The sequence below is a fragment of the Pagrus pagrus genome, assembly GCF_965226575.1.
Source record: "Pagrus pagrus genome assembly, chromosome: 2".
Lineage (NCBI taxonomy): Eukaryota > Metazoa > Chordata > Actinopteri > Spariformes > Sparidae > Pagrus > Pagrus pagrus.
Window position 1 is genome coordinate 2,900,077 of NC_140186.1, and position 22,602 is coordinate 2,922,678.

General features: G+C 42.5%; 1 protein-coding gene across 2 annotated transcripts in view; it reads right to left on the minus strand.

Annotated features, from left to right (window-relative positions):
* Positions 1-191: 191 nt before the first annotated feature.
* myom2a (myomesin 2a) overlaps positions 192-22,602 on the minus strand; it is a 29,202-nt gene continuing 6,791 nt past the window's right edge. For both annotated transcript variants that reach the window (XM_084376950.1, XM_084376949.1), the window contains 30 exons: positions 21,185-21,339; positions 20,501-20,593; positions 18,478-18,566; positions 18,350-18,388; positions 17,453-17,617; positions 17,195-17,356; positions 16,224-16,365; positions 15,643-15,854; positions 10,807-10,981; positions 10,478-10,599; positions 9,847-10,034; positions 9,602-9,728; positions 9,265-9,443; positions 9,035-9,149; positions 8,468-8,627; positions 7,482-7,588; positions 7,358-7,402; positions 7,131-7,267; positions 6,811-6,955; positions 6,558-6,617; positions 6,083-6,150; positions 5,877-5,990; positions 5,261-5,348; positions 5,122-5,160; positions 4,542-4,647; positions 3,487-3,650; positions 3,322-3,358; positions 3,203-3,225; positions 2,771-2,826; positions 192-1,791 (listed from right to left, as the gene is read on the minus strand). In XM_084376950.1, the coding sequence (XP_084233076.1) occupies positions 1,249-1,791; positions 2,771-2,826; positions 3,203-3,225; positions 3,322-3,358; positions 3,487-3,650; positions 4,542-4,647; positions 5,122-5,160; positions 5,261-5,348; positions 5,877-5,990; positions 6,083-6,150; positions 6,558-6,617; positions 6,811-6,955; positions 7,131-7,267; positions 7,358-7,402; positions 7,482-7,588; positions 8,468-8,627; positions 9,035-9,149; positions 9,265-9,443; positions 9,602-9,728; positions 9,847-10,034; positions 10,478-10,599; positions 10,807-10,981; positions 15,643-15,854; positions 16,224-16,365; positions 17,195-17,356; positions 17,453-17,617; positions 18,350-18,388; positions 18,478-18,566; positions 20,501-20,593; positions 21,185-21,339 (3,855 nt within the window). In that variant the 3' untranslated portion in view covers positions 192-1,248. The remainder of the gene's footprint in view (positions 1,792-2,770; positions 2,827-3,202; positions 3,226-3,321; positions 3,359-3,486; positions 3,651-4,541; positions 4,648-5,121; positions 5,161-5,260; positions 5,349-5,876; positions 5,991-6,082; positions 6,151-6,557; positions 6,618-6,810; positions 6,956-7,130; positions 7,268-7,357; positions 7,403-7,481; positions 7,589-8,467; positions 8,628-9,034; positions 9,150-9,264; positions 9,444-9,601; positions 9,729-9,846; positions 10,035-10,477; positions 10,600-10,806; positions 10,982-15,642; positions 15,855-16,223; positions 16,366-17,194; positions 17,357-17,452; positions 17,618-18,349; positions 18,389-18,477; positions 18,567-20,500; positions 20,594-21,184; positions 21,340-22,602) is intronic.

The following is a 22,602-nucleotide window of genomic DNA, read 5'->3' on the forward strand; positions in this document are numbered from 1 at the left end:
TCGTTGTACCTGCCCTATTACTCACACACTGGGACAAGCCCTGCCCACCTCGCCTCACCTGGGCCGGAGCAGATTTTCATGGATATACAACACAATATGTGCACATTTTTTTATTTCCAGCTTCATTCAGAGTCACGTTGTCTCCTGCCGTGTCCGACAGGAGTAGAGGTAACACACAAAGACAACAGACGGAGGTTGATAAGTAAAGTTTATTGCCATCACAAAGCTTTGGGGGACACAGACAGACAGACAGACAGACAGACCTCTCTGGCACACAGACCAGGGCAGGAAGTAAATGTTTCTTTATTCACAGGATCGGCTTTATTGAGATCTCCACGTGATGAAAGTGACCTGGGACAAAAGCAGCTGTTGATGAAGGAGGAAAACTAAAACAAAATCTGGTATCTGAACCTCAGCTCTGTACCTGCTCACTCACAGGTCGTCCGGCTCAAAGGATAATTTTGGTTGATAACAACTTTGGTCATATTTTTATTAGCAGTTATGACTTTGTACTCACCAGAACATCGGACAGGTTAGAAAATAATCTAAACTACTTAATTTGGAAATGTTGGTAATAATCCCTGACTGCACAGGACACTCTGTGCACAACTACGATATGTAGGTTGTTAAAAGTTTAACCAGATAAATCGGGGTGTGTACGCCGGACAGTCTGGGAAATAGTTTTACCACAAGCCTTCGTTTTCTTTTCCAAATAAGTTTGTCTAATCGTCGTACTTCTTGATCTGTCACTAATTAAACTGCGTAAATACGAACCAAGTTGTAATCAACAGGAATTATCCTTTAACGGCCACAAAATAAACGTAAACAGGCGTTCCACTAATGTAGCGTAGTGGAAGGTGCAGCTTTTAAAACACAGAACATAAACTTCTACCCTGGTTTTTTTATTTTTCTTAGTTTTTGTGCCTTTGCCTCCTGTGTCAGAAGCACAGTTGACATGAAACAGCTCGACAGGACATCTACTGCATGTTCGCCACTGTAAAAGTCCCTCTTTTGCAGGTTTATATTCTGCAACTCGTTCTCAGAAATGAAGAGATAATTAAAGAGCAAAAAACCTTCAAACTGGTTAGAAGCCCGTTCTTTGTCAGTGGTAGTCCAGAAGTTCAGAAAGTGGGACTTTTAACAGCGACTACATCTACATAAACTTTAACAGCTGATGGTTTCACACTCATGCTATAAATCAGCTTTGCTAACAGCAAACGTTTCCCCCTCGGACGTCACCACCGCTGTTTACTTCCTGGGTGGGGTCGGAGACTTCATGAATCTGGGTGGGGTGGGCGACTTGACGCTGCGAGTCGGGGTTGGAGACTTTGGAGTCGGGGTTGGAGACTTTGGAGTCGGGGTTGGAGATTTGGGGACTGGGGTGGAAGCGGGGGTAGATCCTGGGCTCCTCACGGATGGCGCTGGGGTCCCGAACTTGGAGGGGGTAGGGGTCGGGGTCTTGGAGGGGGGAGCAGGGGACCTTGGCACAGGCGTGGCTGCAGGTGTAGCAGCTGGCGTTTTGGGGTGTCCCAGTTTGGGCTCGGGGATCTGCTCACCGTGCCTGTAGACGCTGACGGTGATCTCGACGAACTCTCCGCCGTACTTGTTCCGCACGTTGATGCTGTACTTGCCGGAGTCGTCGGGAGTGACTTTGTTGATGACGAGGCTGGCGAACTTGCCGCCGTCAAACGTGACCTTGGTGTGCTCGGTGGAGGCGACTTCCTGCTCGTTCTTGAACCAGGTGACCTCAGGGGTCGGCTCGCCCCACACGGTGCAGGTCAGGCTCAGAGACTGCAGAGGGTCGAGAGTCAAGTCAAATCAACATGTAGTCACAATAATAGCTTTGTTTAAAGGCATAATATGCAGGATATTCCTGAGAAAACGCATTGATAAAAAGACATAAATAGATAAATGTAAGTAATCTTTTTCAATCACCACTTAAGACTAGAAGTGCGGTATCTATCTGCAGCCCTCTGCCTGTATTTTGTTATCTAGCTGTGTTCAGGACGTTTCTAGGTGTCAACCTTTGGGCAGTGGGTGCGTTCGCCTCAGCCAATAACAGCGACCAGGTTACATCGCTGTCTCTTCCCTCTGCTCTCTGTCTGTCATCTAGAGCAGCAGGTCTGTGTGTCTGTTTGACTGAGGGCGGGGCCGGGCTACACAAATACACACAAATCTGGAGTGTTTTGCAGACTCGTGTTTTTTTTGTGCTTCAGAACGCAACAGCCGTAAGCAGAAAATAACATTTTATTTCTCTGATTCACTGCTTTGTTCTCGCTAACGACACTCCCTCTCTCCACTGCTGCTCGCTCTCTCTGTCTCGACCACTGAATCGGGGAGGGACAGCAACCATAAAATCCTGCATAATATGCCTTTAAGTACTGTAACAAAAATAATTAAAGGGTGAGTTTAACAGTGCCTCCAGCACACTGAGGAGGAGAAAATCACATAAAACCAAAAAATAGAAACAGCACGAGTCCACTGAGAAGCTGGATGCTGACATCACTATCTTTGCATATCTTCCTTCTACTCTCAAAAAATACTTTCTACTCCTTTTATTCTTTTCATGTTTCAGAAAAATAAGAGCAAGCGAGCTCATAAATCTTACATGCACACTTTGTTCCAGCACTCGCTTCATAGGAATGCTGCAGCACAGCTCTCTGACCCCCTCGCTATTGTCAGCTTGCAATGACGTAAACAAAAGACCTAAAATGAATACATTATGATGTCATCTTAGACGACACAGAGTCCATTTATATCACACCCTCACCTTCTGTTCCATAATAGTGACCACGTCAGGCAGACCACCGACCACTCTGCCACGGTCTGAGGACAGACGACAACATGAACGTTACTCCAGTGAAGAAAACCACCTTGTTTACATTGTGAGGTGATGCAACACTGCACCTGTCACAGAGTTATTAAGGTTTACATGCTCAGAAGACGGAGGAGGAGGAGGAGGAGGAGGAAGAGGAATGTGAAGCTCTCTTTGAAGTTGTCATTTCAAAAGTCATAATTTGCATACAAAGCAAAAACACTGAGGCTCGTCTGAAAATGTTCAGAATGCTCAAAGAGCTGCTGGCGGCGTCTTTAAAAACATCCTCGTGACCCGATTAGACATTAACTCTCCACTCATCCGTAATATTTAAATACTTTAATCTCTAACCAACAGACTTATTATAATAAATAAGGATATACTCACTCTTCTCAGCGAATGCGGCTGCCCTGAAAGATGAAAGAACGACGGTATAATTAATAAAGTTCAGAGGCAACTTAAAGAGACTCAATGTTCACAAACTACTTGAATGTCCAGTAACTTACTTAAGTCTCAGGTACTCCTCATAGGCATCGGTGTACGCTGCAAGAAGAGGAAAAATCACCAGATGTTTTACTCAAGATAATAAGAAATCAAAACGTTTGGCCACAGATTAATAAAACTAAATTACATTTAAAAAGTCAAGATAGAAGTGTTTATTCCTCCTTTACCTTGTCCGGAGAGGTCGAAGGTCCTGGTGTGGGTCTTCACACCGTCTGAGATCTCGATGGAGTAGTGACCCTTCTCCTTGTCGGATGGATCACAGATCTGCATCCAGGCCATCTCCGCTGTGCCGCCAATCCTCATCTTCTCAGAGGAGGCGATCTTAGTCTCCCTGCAGGGTTTACAACCACAGGTTCTCATTTCACACCGATAACAACAGATCGAAGTCACCACAACAACTTAGAGCTGACTGACTGACTGACTGATGAGGGACTTCTTATCCATCCAGAAACACGTATGAGAGGACAGAGTAAAAAAAAACAGTTGGTGGTGAGGTGAGGAATACCAACGTTTATCTCAGAGTCTCATTTCATAAACACACTAAATAATAAATCAGTTGAGGTAAGGAGCAATCGATAAAATGTAAAACAAATGGTGAAAATAGTCGATCAAAGTCCAAGATGACGTCCGCAAACCAAAGTCATTCAGTTTACTGTCGTAGAAGAGGAAAGAAACTAGAAAATATTTGTATTTAAGAGGAAAATGACTTTTTTTTACTCAAACGTTATAACCAGCTTCACACCACTGAGTACGTATACATGCACAATTATTCTGTTTTTTTCCCTTTCTTCCGTAAAAGACAATAATCCTATTAAGCTGATTCGCTCATATTCACAAACCTGTTGATATCTAAGTTTATAATAATGTTTGGAAGTAGTTGTGATGCAATATCTGACCAGAAATGTGGACTTTTACAGGCAAGTATACAGGCAACAGGCCTAAATAATCTAATTGAGTGGAGAACGTAGTACAGAAAAATACTGCCGTATCCCACATTGGGAACAAGGTTTAATTAGGAATATCCAAATGAAATATGCATGTATCAAAGTCTAAATACTGTAATATTTGGAATCGAAGTGGAAAATTAGTTTCTGAGGTAAAATAAAGGTTGATAATATCGTAACTGTAACAAAAACGAGCTCGAGAGCTGCAAAATGCTGTAACGTCTCAGCTATAAGAGTAAATACTTGAGTCCTGTTCATGTGAGATGTAAAGGTCGTACTTGTGTTTCCAGACGGTCTTCATCTCCTCTGTGTAGTAGTTCATGTAGCACTGAAGCCTGATGCCCTCTGGAGTACACTGCAGCACCAGGTCAGAGGCGGACGCACCTGACGGACGGCAACAAACACACAGAGACACAGTCAGAGAAACTGAAGATACAGCTTTTAGCCGAGCACGTCTACCCTGGTTACTTTGCAGATTGCTTTTTCAGATAGTGATCTGAAGAGTCCCTGAGGCTGCCTCCGCTCTCAGATTTTATTTAGAGGTTGAATCTACATTTTTTTGGGACAGTCAGACCTTCAGGCTACATCAGGTTACAGCTACATGCAGCAGAGAGGTACGACTTCACTCAGTCTGATTCCTGAGGACAAATGTTACCGTTTGCACCGATGCACGATGAACAAGTCAGTCGAACACACGTTTGATATTATATATTTGGTAACTGGCCTCACTGCTGTTTCCAACTGTTACATGTTTTCTGGCACGTTTGGATGTTAAATGTGACATAACGGGGAAAAAAAACCTGCTGACAAGTCTTAACTTTGGTGTAAAAATGATATAAATCAGCTGATCAAACTCACCAGCAATCTTGGCGATGGCATTGATGATGTCGTCAAACACTGCAAATCAATGACAGACAGACACAAAACACATTATAACATGTTGATTATGAGAATAAGAATAAAGTCATTGATCCGTCTGAGCAGTGAAGAAACGCACCTTGTCCGGAAATGTCAAACACAGACGTGTCCTTTCCTCTGTCGTCACCGAGCACGGCCTTGTAAACACCATGATCTTTTCTGGAGAACTGGAAAAACAAACATTATTATGATTAAAGCAACATTATGTAACTTTTTTCACCTTAAACTAACAGCCTCAGAGTCATTTTGATGGAACAGAGTGATGTTATACGATGAACGGTGCCTCTATCACTTGTTTTCAACACAATACTGTGATGACGTGATGAGTTTTGTTTGTAGTCGGCACCATTCATCTGACAACTTGTTACAGACCTGGGATCTGTTTTGTTTACGACGGTGACACTGTGGGGGGCGCCGCTTTAAAGGTGCTACAAGGAACTTTAACTATTGGTTGGTTCTGGCGCCCCCTGTGGACAAGAGTGGTACGAGCACCACCGCCTTGTGTCTTTAAGATCTGATCTGACTCGTTCATTCTGTGTTTTTATAAGAAGTGTTTGAGGCGAGCATCCAACTTCCGACTGCCTGTAGCGTTTCACTCAGATATGCCACAATATGGAAGCTAAGTATTGAATATTTGTGTATAAGCCAATCAGAGCCCTCAGCACCACAGATGACGAGGGTGCTGCTGTCGTTACCTGAGGGATGGGGAGAGCGCAGGCTCCTGACATCACATTGGGAGGAGTTTCTGGAACGATCTCGTCGTCCTCTTTGTACCAGTGGAAGGTCGTCTCCTTCTTCACATTCGCCACCTGAAAGACGAACACAAGGACTCGTTTTACTGAGAGAAAAAGGGAAGCAAAGTGATGAGAAGAGTAGAAAACTGAGTGATGTTAACGGTTACCTTGCAGGCGAGCATGACGGTGCAGTCCTCAGTGACAGTGAAATACAGATACTCAGAGAAATGTGCACCTGAAATCACAACGTGGAGTCAGGAAGTTATCAGTACGAGGAACATGAAGAGCAACAATGAATGAAATTAAACATGAAAAACACTCAGAGGGAGTTTATCTCTGCCACGGCTGTAAGATCCTTCTTATTAGTAATCACAAGTTTTTAAGAAAGCCGGTTGAACACAGCGAAAAGCCACTAACACGTCTCCAAACTGGCAAATTTAGTTAAATCCTCAAAACACTGCCGCATCTGCCCTGAAACCAGCAAGACTGAAACATACTGTAGCTTCTTTTGTAAGAAATTACACTCTTAAGTCTGATTAGCAGTGTGTACAACTAAGAGCTTTTGTGTGCATGAATGATGTTTACTACATAATATCAGTTCAGCCCTTTTGTGTGTTTCCAGATGTTGGTGTGTGTCGGTACCTTGTTTCCTGATGTGCTCTTTCCTCTGAAACTCGGCCTCCTTCAGAGCAGCTTTGAACACTGAAACAGAAAAACAGGATCAATAAAAGTGGACAGCAAATGATTTAAAGACACTGAAAATGAACAGCTGATACAGGCCGATAACAAATGTCTTTCAATTCGACTGTTTTGATTCCCACATTTTCTGTTTCTGCTTCAATATTTTTCCTTTTCTAAGATTGTGAGAGAGAGAAGTGGGAGAAAGAAGCCTCACCGTCTCCCACCAGCACCAGGGAGCTCTGGGCCTTGGCCTTGCCGTCGTGGATCTGGACGGTGTACGTGCCCTCGTTGGCTCTGGTGAAATGATCCACCGTCATCTGGATGATTCCTGAGGCCACGTCGTGGCTGATCTTGTGTCCCTGAGAGGAAGATTTGTGTTTGCATTACATCAGGAGATCATGTTCAAATCTGAGCGTCTGTCTGTTCATGAATTTTACTGTGACAACAACAAACAAAAGATTTAAATGTGACTTTAAACCAGCTACAACTTTAATAAGCGACCACACTAATGTACATGGACGCTGAAGGTGTTACCTCTCCGCTGGCGACCTCCTTGTCGTTCACGATGAACCTGTAGGATACGGATGGAGACAGCTTGACGGCCTGCAGCCAGAAGCGCACGTGACCCTTCTCCAGAATCTCGTAGTTCAGACCGTGTTTCAGAGGAATAACTGCACCGAGACAACAGACGCACAAACATTAGATCCTCAGGAAATAATCTAACTTATATCTGCGGTCTGCTGCTACAAAACAACACTCACTTGGATGTCTGATGGCGTAGCTGAGCTCCAGCATGGTGTTCAGAGCTGCAGGGCACAACAGGACAAACATGAGCAACAAACAAACCAGAACAACAAACAATCTGCTGCGTTTTCATGAACTCACCGTCCTCAGTCAGAGTGTGGCTGCCAGAGACTCCGTCTGTGTCGGTGACCACCACAGAGTATCTGCCCAGGTCGTCTTTATCAGGGTTGGTGAAGGTCAGTCTGGAGCTGAGGAGCAAATAAAGCAACTATTAAATGTCCAATAAGGTCAGAACAATTACAGCCACCAACTCTGTAAGAACTTAACTGGAAAAACGTATAATTTTCACGAAAATGTCATAATTTTGTTACAAAGATTTGTGTTTTTGTGCTGCAGTCTAGTTAAAACTACACTTGTAAGACGTCAGGTCGCAAAGTTGTTTAGTTTGACACAAAGCATTTTACTGTCGCATTGTTTTTAGCTTTATTTTATGTATTTTTATTCATTTCTTTTTCTATTTATTGATCGTTTCCGAAGAGTTTTCCTGAAAAAAAACAAAGACAGTCAGTTATTAAGTGGAGACAGTGTTCAGTTAGAAAATGTCCAGTGAGTCGAATCATCTTAAAATTTAAGGCAACATCATCCAGAGTCTTTTATTGGGTGCAAATAATCTCAGCGAGCAAATAATTCATCTTATATTAAGAATAAAGTTTCAGAGAACATCAGTTATCAACTATCTGAACTAACTTAAATATAATTATCAGAGCTTTGTCTCTAATTCTTATAAAATTAGTACCAATATAATAAACTTCTCTCCAGGAAACATTTGGGAAATGATTAAAATATCATTACATCCATAACATAATAACCTGGAGTTTAGAGGGTCAAGGGGGAAAACAAGGTGTTGAAAACAGGAAACAGAGGAGCGTGATGTCTTTCAGCAGTAAGTTCCCACTGTGAGCTCAGTAAACGTGCGAAGGCTCGAGGGGAAACACAGTTTGCTCTGCTGTGTTTATAAGAACCATTTTAAAGACAATCTTTCTGTCTGTGAGCAAAGAAGAAGCCAAATGAGCGCTGAGCTCCGCCTGCAGCCTCGGAGACGTGTTCGATGATAACAGCGAGCTTACGTTCTGCCCTTTGTCGACATGGACACCCTGGGGCAGTCGCCGATCGGTTTGTAGTTCTTCGACCACACGAACTTGGACGTCTCGCAGATCTCACAGGCCTCCAGAGACAGGAAGACGTCTCCGGTCTCCTCGTCCACGCCAGCCACAATCTCCTTGGTGCCTGAGAATAACACGTGAAATTAAACTAAATCAAATCTGTCCGATCTCTGTTTTTTTTTTTTAAAAAGCAACTGAAAAAATGGATGCTGAGTAACGTCAAATGTCCTTTTAAGGATTTTCCACCGTTTTTTGAACGTGTGTGTGTTTTTAAATGATGTTTATGACTGTTTATATTGATGTTTTTATAGTTTTATTAGATGTGTTATTGTAGAAATGTGATATTCTTTATATCCTGTTTTCCTGCCTGCATCCTCGCTGACACATCAGGACCGTCCAGTAAGTAACTCATTTGACTTTATTGTGATATCCTGATGAATTTCAGTGCTGGATGCACATTTATTTATTATTTTAAATATAATCAATCAGTCAGTGTAGAAGCTGTGGCTGCAGACGGGAAGCAGTCGTTACCTGGGAGAGCTTTAGCGCAGACCGGCTCAGACAGCTGGGAAGCTTTTCCGACACCGCTCGCGTTGACGGCACGAACTTTGAACACGTAGGTTTCACCTTCCTCCAGACTGCTCACCTGCAGGTAACCATGGAAACATCTTTACAGTGTTTAAACTTCCTCTTTCAAATTCAAACTGTTGCTGAAGAACAACTCTTCCGGTTTGTTACCACCTCAGTATCTCTTCTCTCACCTGCAGGTAACGGTGGCTCACGGCTTCCTGATTCAGACTAACAAACTCTGACGAGCCCTTCTTGGCCATTTCCACAAGATATCCAGTGACCGCGCTCGCTCCGGTGTAGACTGGAGCCTTCCACAGGACGACCAGGGAGTGACCTCTGACCTCACTGAAGCTCAGGTCGTAGGCCGGACCTGAAGGTACGCCCGAATGAAAACATGAACACGAACACAGAGAAAAGAAGTCTGCTTCGTAGTCATCTTCCAGCACCTAGCATCAAAAGACCTCCAATATTTCTCATGTTTGTCTTTGATATAATTAAAAAAGTCAAATGTTCTGATGGTTCTCCTACCCGGCTCGTCCATGGTCCAAGCTTCACATTTCATTGGGGCGCTGGGAGCTGAGGGCACGCCGACACCGGCCATGTTACCGGCCTGGACCTTGAACTCGTAGAATGTTCCCTCGGTCAGATTGTCAACCTGAAGAAACAGAGAGAGACGATTCACACACCTACAATCTGATCTGTGAAGTCTCCAAAACAAATCTGTTAGTTTCTTTTCTTGTTGTATAATTGTGTGTGTGAGTGACGTCACTCACGGTGCAGATCCTCTCGGTGATGGCCTCGTGGTTGACCTCCTTCCACACCAGAGAGTCGGCGTTGCGCTTGTCGACGTAGTAAGCGTTGACCTTGGAGCCGCCGCAGTGTTTGGGACTCTTCCAGGCCACAGTGATGGAGGCGCCATCACTGCTCAGCATGGTGATGCCGAAGGCAGCGCTGGGAGTCGCTGAACCACAGGTAATATTTAAGAGTTTAACATTTTTTTGATACTCGCACCAACTTCACTGACTATTTCCTGCTGACTGAGCAGACTGTACAGCAGTGTAATATTGTACGAGTGATTTGTGATCCTTCTGGCTGCAGCTGTGTTCGTGACATTGGAAATATGCAGTTCAGTGATTAAAACACGTAAAAATCACAGTGAAAGTGGACAAAGTGGGAGCAGTGGGTGAGTCAGGTGGGAACAAACTAAGACAACTGTATCATACATACCATACTCCACCCCTTTACCTGGACAGAGTAATGAATAATGAGCTTTGAGCTGCACTGAAGGCGTTTTTAGTTGTTTACAGTCACATTTTCCATCGAATCTATGAGCTTTATTTGCATTTTAAAGTATGTTTTTAGCTACATAAACAGCTCTAATGATAAATGTGGTGTCTCTCTCACCGAGGGCCGGCTCCACAGCGATGGGAGACGACTCCTGAGACTCTTCACTGAGGCCGAAGACGTTGACGGCTTGGACGCGGAACGCGTAGGTTTCCCCCGGGATCAGGCCGTGGACCACAAACCTGACACACACACACACACACACACACACACACACATTATTATTATTATTTATTAGTTTATCTGCGGATTGAGCATTTTATGTCTTCAGCGCAGGGACCGGCTTGATAATCACAAACACATGTAAATCTCACTTCCTACAGTACGGGCCCTTTAAGCATTCTGCGTTTTGCTCACTGTATAAATTAATGTAGTTTAGTGTTACTGACCTGGTGTGTTTGAAGGGTTTGTGGTTGCAGGGGAACCACTCCTTGGCTCCGACCACGCGGCCGTCGATGTAGTAGCCCATGAGGTGTTTGGGACTTTTGGGAGCGTCCCACTGCACGAACACGGACGACTTCGTGTTTCTGGTGGCGATGACCTGACCGGGAGCAGAGGGGACGCCTGGTCGAAGGACAGGAAGTTATTATTAAACACAAGTAATTACATCATTATTAAGCAAATGAACTGTAATGGTTTAATTACAGAGGTGTGTGTTTTTCCTTACATTCAGGCCTCGTCCACACTTATATGGATACTTTGCAAAACAAACATTTTCCTGTACATTCACACGCAAACAGCGTTTTTTTTTAGAAACTGGTTTCTGTGTGTACGTGTAGAGCGTTTGAGGAAACGATGATGTCACACCACATGGCCATTGTTGCTTTCTGTAATTAGCGTGTCGATGAAATAACAACAACAATGGTGACATACACACTCTCTCTGGTATTTGAAGTATCGGTGACGCAGACTTTCTCATCACCTTACTTGCCTGTCGTAATGTGTGTACGGAGATATTTTGCAAAACGAAGGTTGTGTGGACATGATTTCTTTTCTTTTTAGAAAACGTATCCATATCAGAGTGGACGAGGTGCTAAAAAATGGATCAACATTTAAGAGTCAAACCTAAGACGGACAATGAAACAAATGTCAACACTCAACATATAATTGGGGGAATCCGGCAGCATCGATGTGTAAACAGAATAAAAACACTGAATGTAACATTAAAGCAGGTGAAAAGAAAAGGAGAAATAAAACATCTGGAAATATTGAATATGTCTGCAATAAATATTGACACGTTCCTGTAAGAAGTTTCAAGGAAATTAAAAAAACTCCATCTTGGGAAAATATCAGCCAAAATATCTTCACAAGATCTGCAACACTCAGTTATTAATGTCGGACCAAATATCTTCTAGATGTGACAGAACTGCACTGATACTGAACAGAATCAAAGTCCGGTTGCAACAAAGTGAAAACTAGATGAGAAATGCATTTTTTATTTTACTTGATTTATTGTTTTTAATCTGGTTACTGTAAAAATATTCTGCAGAAACTATTAAAATAAATACATGTTGTAAATTATTTTTTAGGGTTTCTTGGACAAATTTCAACCCGATCCAATTTAAAAATAAGAACACACAAACACCTCTACCAATCAACACTTTCTGAAAAAAGCAATGTACTGATCCAGTAACAGAAGTCCTGATAATTATCTGTAAATATTCCTGATAGCTGCGCTGTAGATTATAGAACGAGTGCCACTTATATAAAACATGCAGAACTGAAAGGTGTGTCCTGGTGTGTTTTCATTGAAAGGTGAGCCGTCATTGTGCGAACAAAAACACAAAGTGAGTTAAAGGTGTGAAACTGGTTTTGGTGCCTGGACTGAAATAACACAACAACAATGTGAAGTCGTGTTGGAGGGAAGTGAAGTGAAGATTAAGGAGAATCTGAGCATGTTTTTATTGTAAAACCTCGAGGTCGAGACGCTTCAGTGAAACATTTTGGAAAAAGTTCTGGTTCTTTAGATTAAATAGATCACAATACAAAAAACAAGTGTATATTTATATTATATTTCCTGAGTGCTCTGCCGGTCACACACGTGGTGAGATCACACAGTGGAAGAGTGAACTGTGATGAAACAGCATTAATCTGAACATACGTACCGATCGACACCTCAGTACCTGGAACATACACACATAATGAGTATTTGTCCAAAATGTGATTTTCTGGCTCATTAGATGTGTGTGTTAATCTTTGTGTGTACTCTGCTGCACATATGAAACACTTCCCGGCCCCTTACCGTCCTCATCGACCTTTTCGATGGGCTCAGACGGCGCCGAGGCCTCGCTGGACCCGTACAAGTTGACCGAATACACTCTGAACTGGTACTTTTGCCCGTCTTGCAAATCAAAAACCGGGTAACGAGGGGAGTGCAGTTTGACTGCCGTGTTGATCCGCTGCCATGCTCCAGTGCCTGCTAAGCACTGTGGGAGAGTCGGGGAGGAGGAGGAGGAGGAGGGGGGAGGACATGAGAAGGAACAGCCATCTGCGACACAACCTCATCAATGTAGCATCAACACAAGGACGAGCCAACAGGTCGAGTGTTTCTGCAGCGTCGGGGCTCGATTTAGTTTAATTTGGCCAAAACAAGAATAAACACATTTTTTTAATAATGTTTTTTTTGTTGCTTTTTTTATATTTTGCTTTCTCTCTCGATGTTTCATCTTTCTTGTTTTTTGCTCTTGAATTCACTTTTCTATTTGCATCTTATTCTGTTTTATTTCTCTATAATTTAGTGATTGTTGCACCTGTGTTGTATTTTGTGAAGCATCGTGTAACTGTGGTTTTGAAAGGCGCTATAAAAATAAAGGTTATTACTGTTATTATAATCATTATTGTTATTTAAAGGTGTGATCATCGTCATGTTTCCAAAAGAGACTTGATTTTTGAGGCGTATACAAATTATTGAACAGTATTGTTATTAAAGAGTCGTACAGATATGACAACGATTTCCTTAAAGAGGAAAAGATGAACAAATGGACAGAAGAGGTGAAGACAAGAGACAAGAATTATTATAAATAACAATAAATACAACAATGATGCATTATGCTTCCTTTACGTATGAAAATACTTCATGTTGGCATTAATGTTGAGCAATACAACCCCTAGAGGGCGCCGCTCAGAGTCAAACCAGTCTCTCACGCACCTCCACTTTCCAGATCCGCCATTTTTATAACTTCTTCCTCTCGTTTGAAATATTGGCTACAACGCCACACAGTTCCTAAAATGTTTGCATATCTTAGTCAGTTAGTCATAAATCCTTTCCAATATTGTTTTTATATCTACCTTAATATCTACATTTCTAGCGTATGTTCCTGAGACCTTCATATTGATTTGTTTTGGCCATATTTAGATTTTTGTAAACAAAGTGGAGCCCCAACAGTACAAGTGACACATGGTGAGCTTTTAATGCTTTCATATTTATTACATAAGCATAAAAAACACATGTAACCTCTTAAACTGACGGACTTATGAGTTAATCCATCTTTACATACTCATGTTGTGAAGCACAGACGCTTCTCTAATGAGGATCTCGGAAAGTTCAACGTATCAGGATGATTTCAGGGGTAAAATGAGTTTCATCCAAAATGAACATCTAACTTAAAATCCTGAGTTTAGGAGGTTAATGTCTTCTTTAGCTTCCCACGACAGTACAGAGCTGAACACTGGGCTACACTGATGGAAATAGATGGCTAACGGTGGAGCGACACACACCTTCTCGATGACGTACCACAGCGGAGCTCGTCCGCGGGGGCTGGGAGGGTTCCAGCTCAGCACGACGTACGATTTGAAAATCTCGGATGCGTGCACATCGGTGGGCTCCCCCGGGATCGTTACGTAGCCTGGATTGGGAGTGAACGGTGTTGAGGCCTAAAGTACTCACAGCAGCAGCTGCTGCAGAAGTCCCACACTGTGTGTTTCATTAACTAAGTGTTGTGTTTTTAATCATCATTTTTCAATCTCATCTTTTATCTTCGTAAAACTGACGAGGTGCTGGAGGGAACAAAGACAACACCAGTATCATGTTTCAGCTTTTTATGAAGGGTCCCTTCATATGAATAAATCCTGATACAGAGGTTTAAATGTCTTTAATGAAGTTCCTGAGGTGTGGCAGTAGTTGTGAATATTACAGTAAAATGTGGGACTTCGACAGCAGCCTCAAGTTAAAATTATACCAACGCGTTCACATATTTATTTTAGTGTTTAAATTAGTTTTTGTGTTAAAGGTTTGATTGAAAGTAAAGGGAGTACACGGCACACGTTTTAAAGGAGGAAGAAAACACTAAGTGGTTTAATTAAAAATCAGTCAAGGAGTAGAAAAGATGGAGTTAGATCAAAGAAGGCACCACAACGGTTATTAAAGGAGGAGAAGGGGAAATTATTTGTTCTGTGTAGCTATTTTCAACTCTTAAAATGTAGACGAGTGTGATGTTTTTGTAGGTTTGTAGGGGCAGATATATGAACTATTTGTTTCCACTGTTGTTTACATTACGAGATCAAGCCTTTGTCCTCAGCGGATTGAATGCCATCCATCTTAAATCCAGAAAGTTCAGTATCTATTAAACAGCAAGTTGTAGACATACGATGACTCCACATTCATGGGTCCCAGTGATTATCTGGGGTCGACAAAACATGTGATTGCTCAGAAGAAAAACTCAGCGGCTCGCCCGCGGGACGTCCAACAAGAAAATGAAAAAAAAAACAAAAACAAACTGCGATCGCAGATGCGAAAAAATCCTCTCATTTCACAGCAGACTCCATTATCCCTCTACACCGGAGATCCTGAGATGGCAGCCATTTTAATGACAGCTCTTCAGAGCGTCTACGCCCGCCCTAGATCCTACAACACCAGTGACTGATCGTGTGGACGCTCCTCTCTCCTGAGCCTCTTGCACACCACCCTCCGGACGACTGATTCATTGTCAGTGATATTATTATCAACGCAGAGATGTTTTTAAGACTGAAGATACTGAATGTGTTATTATGGTGAAGTTTGGACAACAGGACAGGTGTTAGTGTTACTGTGAGTGGTCGGGTGGTTTGAAGGATTAAAAGAAAATGACTGAACCGGATCGGTCCTTGTATACTACCGTACCCTCCAGGTCATCATCCTTGATCACTATGTCGTATTTCCCTTCGATTTTAATCACTGTTGCAGGAAACGACAACAGCAGACCCGTCAGAAAACAGTCGTGTCCCGCCGGTTCGTGTTTTGTATTTACCTTCCTCAGTACCTTGCAGCCTCTGGCTCTCGGCGGCGTCGAGGGCGGTCACTTTGTCGGACTTGCGGGACGGCCTGCTGATGCCGGCGCTGTTCACGGCGCGGACACGGAAGTGGTAGGAGCGGCCCACTTTCAGGCCGTGCGCCGGGTATTTACAAACCTTCACCGGGGCGTCGTTGCACTGGACCCAGGTGTCACTGCCAGATTCACACCTACACACCGGGACCAGGAAATGACATCAGTGGTACGACATCACCAGCAAGAAACATTTACTAAATATTCTGAAGCTTGTTTTTACATTTGCTGCAGTAAAAACATAAAAGTCACCAGAATTTAATAAATCTACAATAAGAAAAGTGATTGAAAACATCTATAGGTGAATTAAAGACATTAAACTTAATGTTTCTTAGTAAAAGCTGCATTAATTGTTTGTCTTTGGCCACAAAGGTGAAATAAAAAACAAATCTGAGATGAAAACACCTGATAAAGTGTCTCCTTTAATGATTTCCTCGGCATCGACTTCAGTGCAGTGTGACTGTATTCACGTCAATGTGCCAACTCTGCTATAAAAAGAAACTGACCGATCCACAAAGTATCCGGTGATCGCCGCCTCATTGACGGTGTTTGGGGGTTTCCAGGCAACCAGCACGTAGTCAGCGTTGATGTCGTACGCCTTCACGCTCATTGGTGCACCGGGGGCGCCCGGAGCAGAGGGGGCGGCGTCTGGAGAACGTACGATGGGAAGGGAAAAGCAAGAGGGACACAGGTAGAAAGATGAGACCGATAATGAATTATAAACATAAAGATTTACTCGATGCAGCTTTAAAAATGATTAAAGGAAAAAGGAAATGAATTATGAACGTGACATCCTCTATTTATTGTGCTGTATGTTGTTTTCTTTTAGGATAATAAGAGCATTACAATTAGTAATTAATTGCCTGTTTGAGTCCATATAATAATAATTAAAAACCCTCCCTTTAATCTGAATGAAAACTCAGATGAGGCCTCTCATCATGGGAACTGCAGACATCCTGACTGAAGGTCTCACTAATTAATGGTTTGCACACCAGCTATAAAGAAAATAATCCCTCGTTTTGTCGTGTCGAGGCAGATTCTGAGAGCAGGTCTGGTGAGAACTGAGTGAACTTTATCTGAGTTAACGAGCCTGTTACATGTCGTGTACAACCGATGTGACATTTGTAATGGGCTCAGATTTTGGCTCGAGTCCTAAAACCTTAAAACCTGTGTTGAAAAATAAGATTAATATTCAGATCAGACCAGTTTATCCATTCATTGACAGTCGACACAGACACTGTTTAAATCATTTACATTATAATAAGATCATTTTCTGTGTGAGGGTTCGAGCTCGTCTCTGATAATGTCACTTTGTCTCGGTGATGCACATTTTTAGCAACAGACTCAGTTTCATCTTTCTTCTGTCTGTATTTGGTGTTTCAGCACTTTCAGCATTTTCATCAATCAATGAATGTCTTCTTCTTTCCTCAGCTGTGGTGACTGTCTGTTTGTTGCTCCATGATGCAGAGAGGCGTACCTGAAACAAACAGGTAGGCGCTGTGCTCGGCGGTGCCCTCCTTTGTGAAGATGCGGAGGGTGTAGAGACCCTCGTCGTCCTTCGCCAGGTGAGGCAGCGTCAGACGGGCCGCTCCTCCACCCACAGACATCTCAGCCAGCTTACCGGCTTTCAGCAGTTTATCTGTCGGACGAGATGGAAGAGACAGCGAAGAGTGAACAAACACAACCGGCTGAATGAAAGAATAAATGAACTGATCTGTACAATAACACGTCTCACCGTCTCTGTACCACTGGACGATTGGCGGCACGTTGGGGAGGTCGGGGACGACCACCATGCTGCACACCAGACTGATGGAGCTGCCCTCCACACCAAAGGACACCCGGAACCGGTCGAGCAGGCTGACCTCCAGCTTACTGGGATGGATCTCAGTCAGATGAGGCACTGAAGAAGTGAAGCATCACTTAATAATCAATAACAGTTGATATTAACTGAGGAAACAAAAGAATGCAGCGAACTGGATATCACGTCTATTAACTATATAACCAATGTGTCGTCCTCCGTACTTTATCAAGAAACAAAAACGCTTCACATCTGTCCACTTCTGTAACTAAACCTCATAATGTGCAAAAATGTTGTTGTTGTTTTGAGAAAATTAAAGCACTGATGTGTTCAGTCAGCACGTGCTGCCAGTTTTTAAATGTCACTGACTGGTTTAAGGAGAGCAACATGTTGCTGCTCATCCAATTTTAACGAAATCTGGACTCGCAATCAATCTCTCGAATGTGTTTTTGCATTTTGTTTGGAGCACAGAGACTTCCTCATGATATATTAATAGTGGGAGGACTGATTTGCTTGATTGCTTAATGATTTTCTTCCCTGAACACATTAAGAAAAGTATGTGAATGCTCCATTAGATCATCAGCTGTTTCCTTTAAGCAGAAGATCCTCTTGTTTTCAGCTTGTTTCTGGACAACAGCTTCTTACAATAGTTTCCACTGCGTATCAGGCCTCTCACATGTGACCAGACTTGCTATTTGTAGCCAGCTGATCCCGTGTTCTTGTAGTGATTGTGTCTGGGCCTGACTCCAAACAAAAAATTAAAAACAACCCCCCCCCCCCCCCCCCCCCGCCTCCTCCAGCTACATCTTCAGCTACTGCTCGCTCCCTCCTCACCTAAACCAAGATGGCAGAGCTCTCCGGCTCCTGACGCTCCTGTGAAGAAAAGAAAGTCACGTTACAGAGAGAAACACAGAAGTGGATAACGTCTGAACGGTACGGAGCCAGAATAAGCGATGACTTACTCTTCACTGCTACTGTTGCCTTGCTGGTAGCCGTGCCGTGCTGGTTGGTGGCCACAGCGCTGTACTCAGCGGTATCACTCACAACACACCTGCAACACCAGACAAACATGTCAGAACGTGCTTTAATCAAGTGTATGCAGAGTATTTATACAATACTCATCACAAGGCTCCATTTTATAACATATGGATTTCTTTTCTTAACCCAATTAAAGGAGCAGTCTGTAGTTTTGTGGAAGATCTTAGATCTTAGAGATTTACTGCCTCAACAAACTAGATAAACAAACTCTCTTTGTTTTCGTGACTGACCTGTTTTACTTTGTTTATATGTGGCGGACCCTGCCACCTTTCTAGCTTCAAACAGAGTTCTGGGGACCTTATTTTCCTTAAAAATACACATTTAACATTTATATCCTATTTGTAAGTCAGGTTTAAATCCAGTAACCTGCTCATGCTCGCTTAAAAATACTGGCCTTTTATTTGTATTATGTGTTTCTTAAAACATTATCATTATGTGTTGTCCTGTCTTTTTTAAATATATATATTTTCTGTGTACATAATATAATATAGTTTATTGACTGCTGTGGTTTATATCGTACTGTATAAAGTCTGATTCTGACTTTCTCTCTTGAGATATTCTGCTATAAGAATCGGTAGCACATCCACACTTAACTCGACAGTCAGAAAGGATTTGAGCAGAGAGGAAACAACGAGCTGAAAATTGAGCCCATCTTAAAGTCTTGGCAGCTAAAACACGGAGCCGAACGCGAGCACACGGAGCAGCTAAGCTCTTTCTTTCCTCAACAACACGTCGGTGGCTCCTCAAGGTCAGCTGTGAACTTCTGAAGTCAATATCTGAATCAGGCACAAGACATCATGTCCTGCCTCTTTTGAAAAGTAATCTCACATGTTGGGAGGGCAATGAAAAGAAGGGCAGTGGCGCCGTGTGACAGCGACTGAAGAGGAGTCTGAGGGTGAGAATAGAAGGAAGAAATGTGACCTTCACCCTGGACGCAACTATTTTAAAAGACGATCCATATTCTCAGCTGTTGGGGGGGAACATAAACTGTTTGTCCTTCTGTTCGAGCTTTTCACTGTGAAGGAGAAAATTATTTTACTTCTTTTTACAAAGTTTGGGACCCAAACGACACGTCTCCTCACTGACCCTGTAACGCAATGACGGACAACCGGAGATATTCAATGCCTCCAAGAGAAAGAGAGGGAGCGAGCGAGGGGGGGAGCAGTGGGAGGAATTCATGGCTCGAATGACGCAAATGTCAGCACTTCGACACGAACAGCTGAGGAGTCTTGAAGATGACGAACGGCCCAACAGGCTGAGCCCTCAATCTAACTTCCCTCTGCTTTCTAGCTGCTCATCTTTTAATTTTAGATGCCAAAAGTGAAGGTAGAACGCTAAAATATGAACCGTTAAAGGTAAAAAAAATCACAGAGGAGATTATTTAATCCCTTCTGCTCTTTTGCTTTCCCTCTTGTACGACAGGTTCCTTTATATTTTACATATTTCAAGGTCCAATATATTTTTGATGCACAATCCTGATTCCAAAAAAGGTTGTGCAATAATTTATAAAGGAACTGTGTTTGTATAAAGTGTTCCTAAACCAAAGTAGTAATATCCTTTATATAATCAAGTGTTTGACAAAGTGTTGAACCTCGCCCCATCCTCTCTTGTGATCGACTGAGCCTTTCGAGGACGCTCCTTTCATTCCCAACCGTGATAATATCAGTGGTTTCTTCTGTAATTTTAAACAGGTAAGCAAAAATGTCAAAGCCTTAACTCTTTCAAAACAATTCAAAACAATAGTATTACTTAATATTAACAAAACAAATTGCAAAAAAAATGATGTTATCACAAAACTGGGGCTGGTTGTCAACACTTTTAAAAGACTGGACTCTGGACTGGACTAATTTGTAGTCGTCCTCTATACTGTTCAAACGACTGCTACCTGTATGTGTGATGTTTCAGGGTATATGCTTTAAACACTGCAGAGTTGCGTTGGTGTCGTACCTGCTAATGATCAAACTGTGGACTCCATACTTGTTTTCAATCTTGTACTTTCCTGGGGCGCTCAGGGGGTCGACTGGCACGCCTCCTTTATACCTGCAAACAGTCAGGAGTCAATGATCTGTTCACACCTACAGGCTCTCACTTTAAATCAGTATGTTTATGTGGACACATGACTCTCTGATGGTCCACCCAACAATAAACTGAAATCGTGTACTTAAATAGCAGCAGATATTTACGAGGTGATGGCTACTCGGAGGTATGCTAAACACTGTAGACTGGTATCAAAGGGATTAAAGGAATGCTAACAACTTTTTTTTTGGGATAGATCAAAAGATCAATGCTGTATTTCTTCCCAGCATGATACAAAACAGCTTAACTAGATGTAACTTTCATCTTTGGTTGATTCTGGCGGCCCCTGTGGACAAATGCTTTGAGTCTACAGATGCTGATATGGCTAGTGCTAGCATTGTTTTTGAAAGACACAACATATCTTTAATACTATTTTTAAAATGAAAAGATTGTTGTTTGGTGAAACATCAACTACAGCTCTTACGAACTGCGTGTAACTACTTCATGATAAGACTCGGATACTGAGGGCTTAAATAGTCCATACTTTACATTTAAATGTGGTGACTGAGGTCAAATCTAAAACCCTCTCCTGTGAGAACCGGATATGCCATTTACCATTTGACGATGGGCCTTGGGTTTCCCTGCACAGTGCAGAACAGTTTGACAGGCATCTTCTCCCACACGGTGTGGGGTCGCAGGGCAACCAGGAAGTCCGGCATCTTGGGGATGTCATCCAAATACTCTGGCCTCTTCGCCATCATGTCCTTAACCTGGAGAAATTAAAATGAATCAAGAGATTGTACAGTACAGTGTGCACAAGTAAACAGACAGTGACACTACACTGAGTCTGTGCTTCATCATTTTTCTAAGGTGTAGATACCAGTTAAATGCGGACGCTTTGACATTTTGTACATATTATAGGCTACGTACCATACTGATATTTCTATAAAAATGTGTCACTTCACGTTCACATTACATGTGCATGACCTGAATTTCACATCGAGAGGTGGAGGGGATGGTGGTGGAATTACAGGAGAGTTTGAGACTGCGTTTCAACATCTGTAAGTGTGAAACCTCTGGATATTTCTGACGTGGGACCACAGTTTATCAACATTTGTAAGCATGACAATGTCCAGTTGTGTTTGTGGTGATCAAATCAGGAATTTTAAGGCAGATAAAGATCCTCCCCTCACCCTTACCAAGTCGTTTTTGTGCCTAAACCTAACTAGAACATGAGCACAGCATTGTCACAAGATGAAATATAAAATTAAACCTAAAGAAATTTGGGGTTTGCAGAAACTTACATTGCCAACATTAATTCTGGTGATTGGGTTGGGTTGCTCTGTACTTTGAAATTAAACATGGACTGCGTCTAAATTGCTGCTTTTAACCTTTAAGGGTGTGTATCGTGCATGGTAAATACACAGACCACCTGTTTCTGTGTCATTATAAACTCTTCTCTGCCAACATGTTGTCATCATCAACATTTCCCAGCTGACATCACTATCAACAAATCTGAAATCTGCCCGGACCAGAAGGATTAAAGAGGTGAAGCAGCAGCTAGACCTGCAGTCGACAGAGCTTCATCTGTCTGTCTTCTTACTGCAGCACGAGGACACACTGATGTTTATAAGCACCGTTCATTCACAATTAATATATTGGTATTAGTAGGGTTAATCGAGTGCTCAGCTGAAACTAATATCCGCTACAGATTATGTACTTTTTATTTGTACAAGTATTATCTGTCAAAATCTGTACTCATAGTAGTACATGTACTGTAGTTTACTTCAAGTTTATAAAAATGCTGAATTCTGAGGCGATTCTGTATTTAGTTTTCTAATGAATAATAAATACAGCAACTCCTGATCAACCCATATCAATTTAAGGCTTAACTTCCAATTGGTCCCACCCACTTCCATTACAAGCCCCACCCATTCACAGTATGGATACAGATACAGATAATGGTGCACTAACTCATCCAACAAACATGTGGAAGATCCACTGTATCCTACTGTAAGGCAGCTGTATCAAGT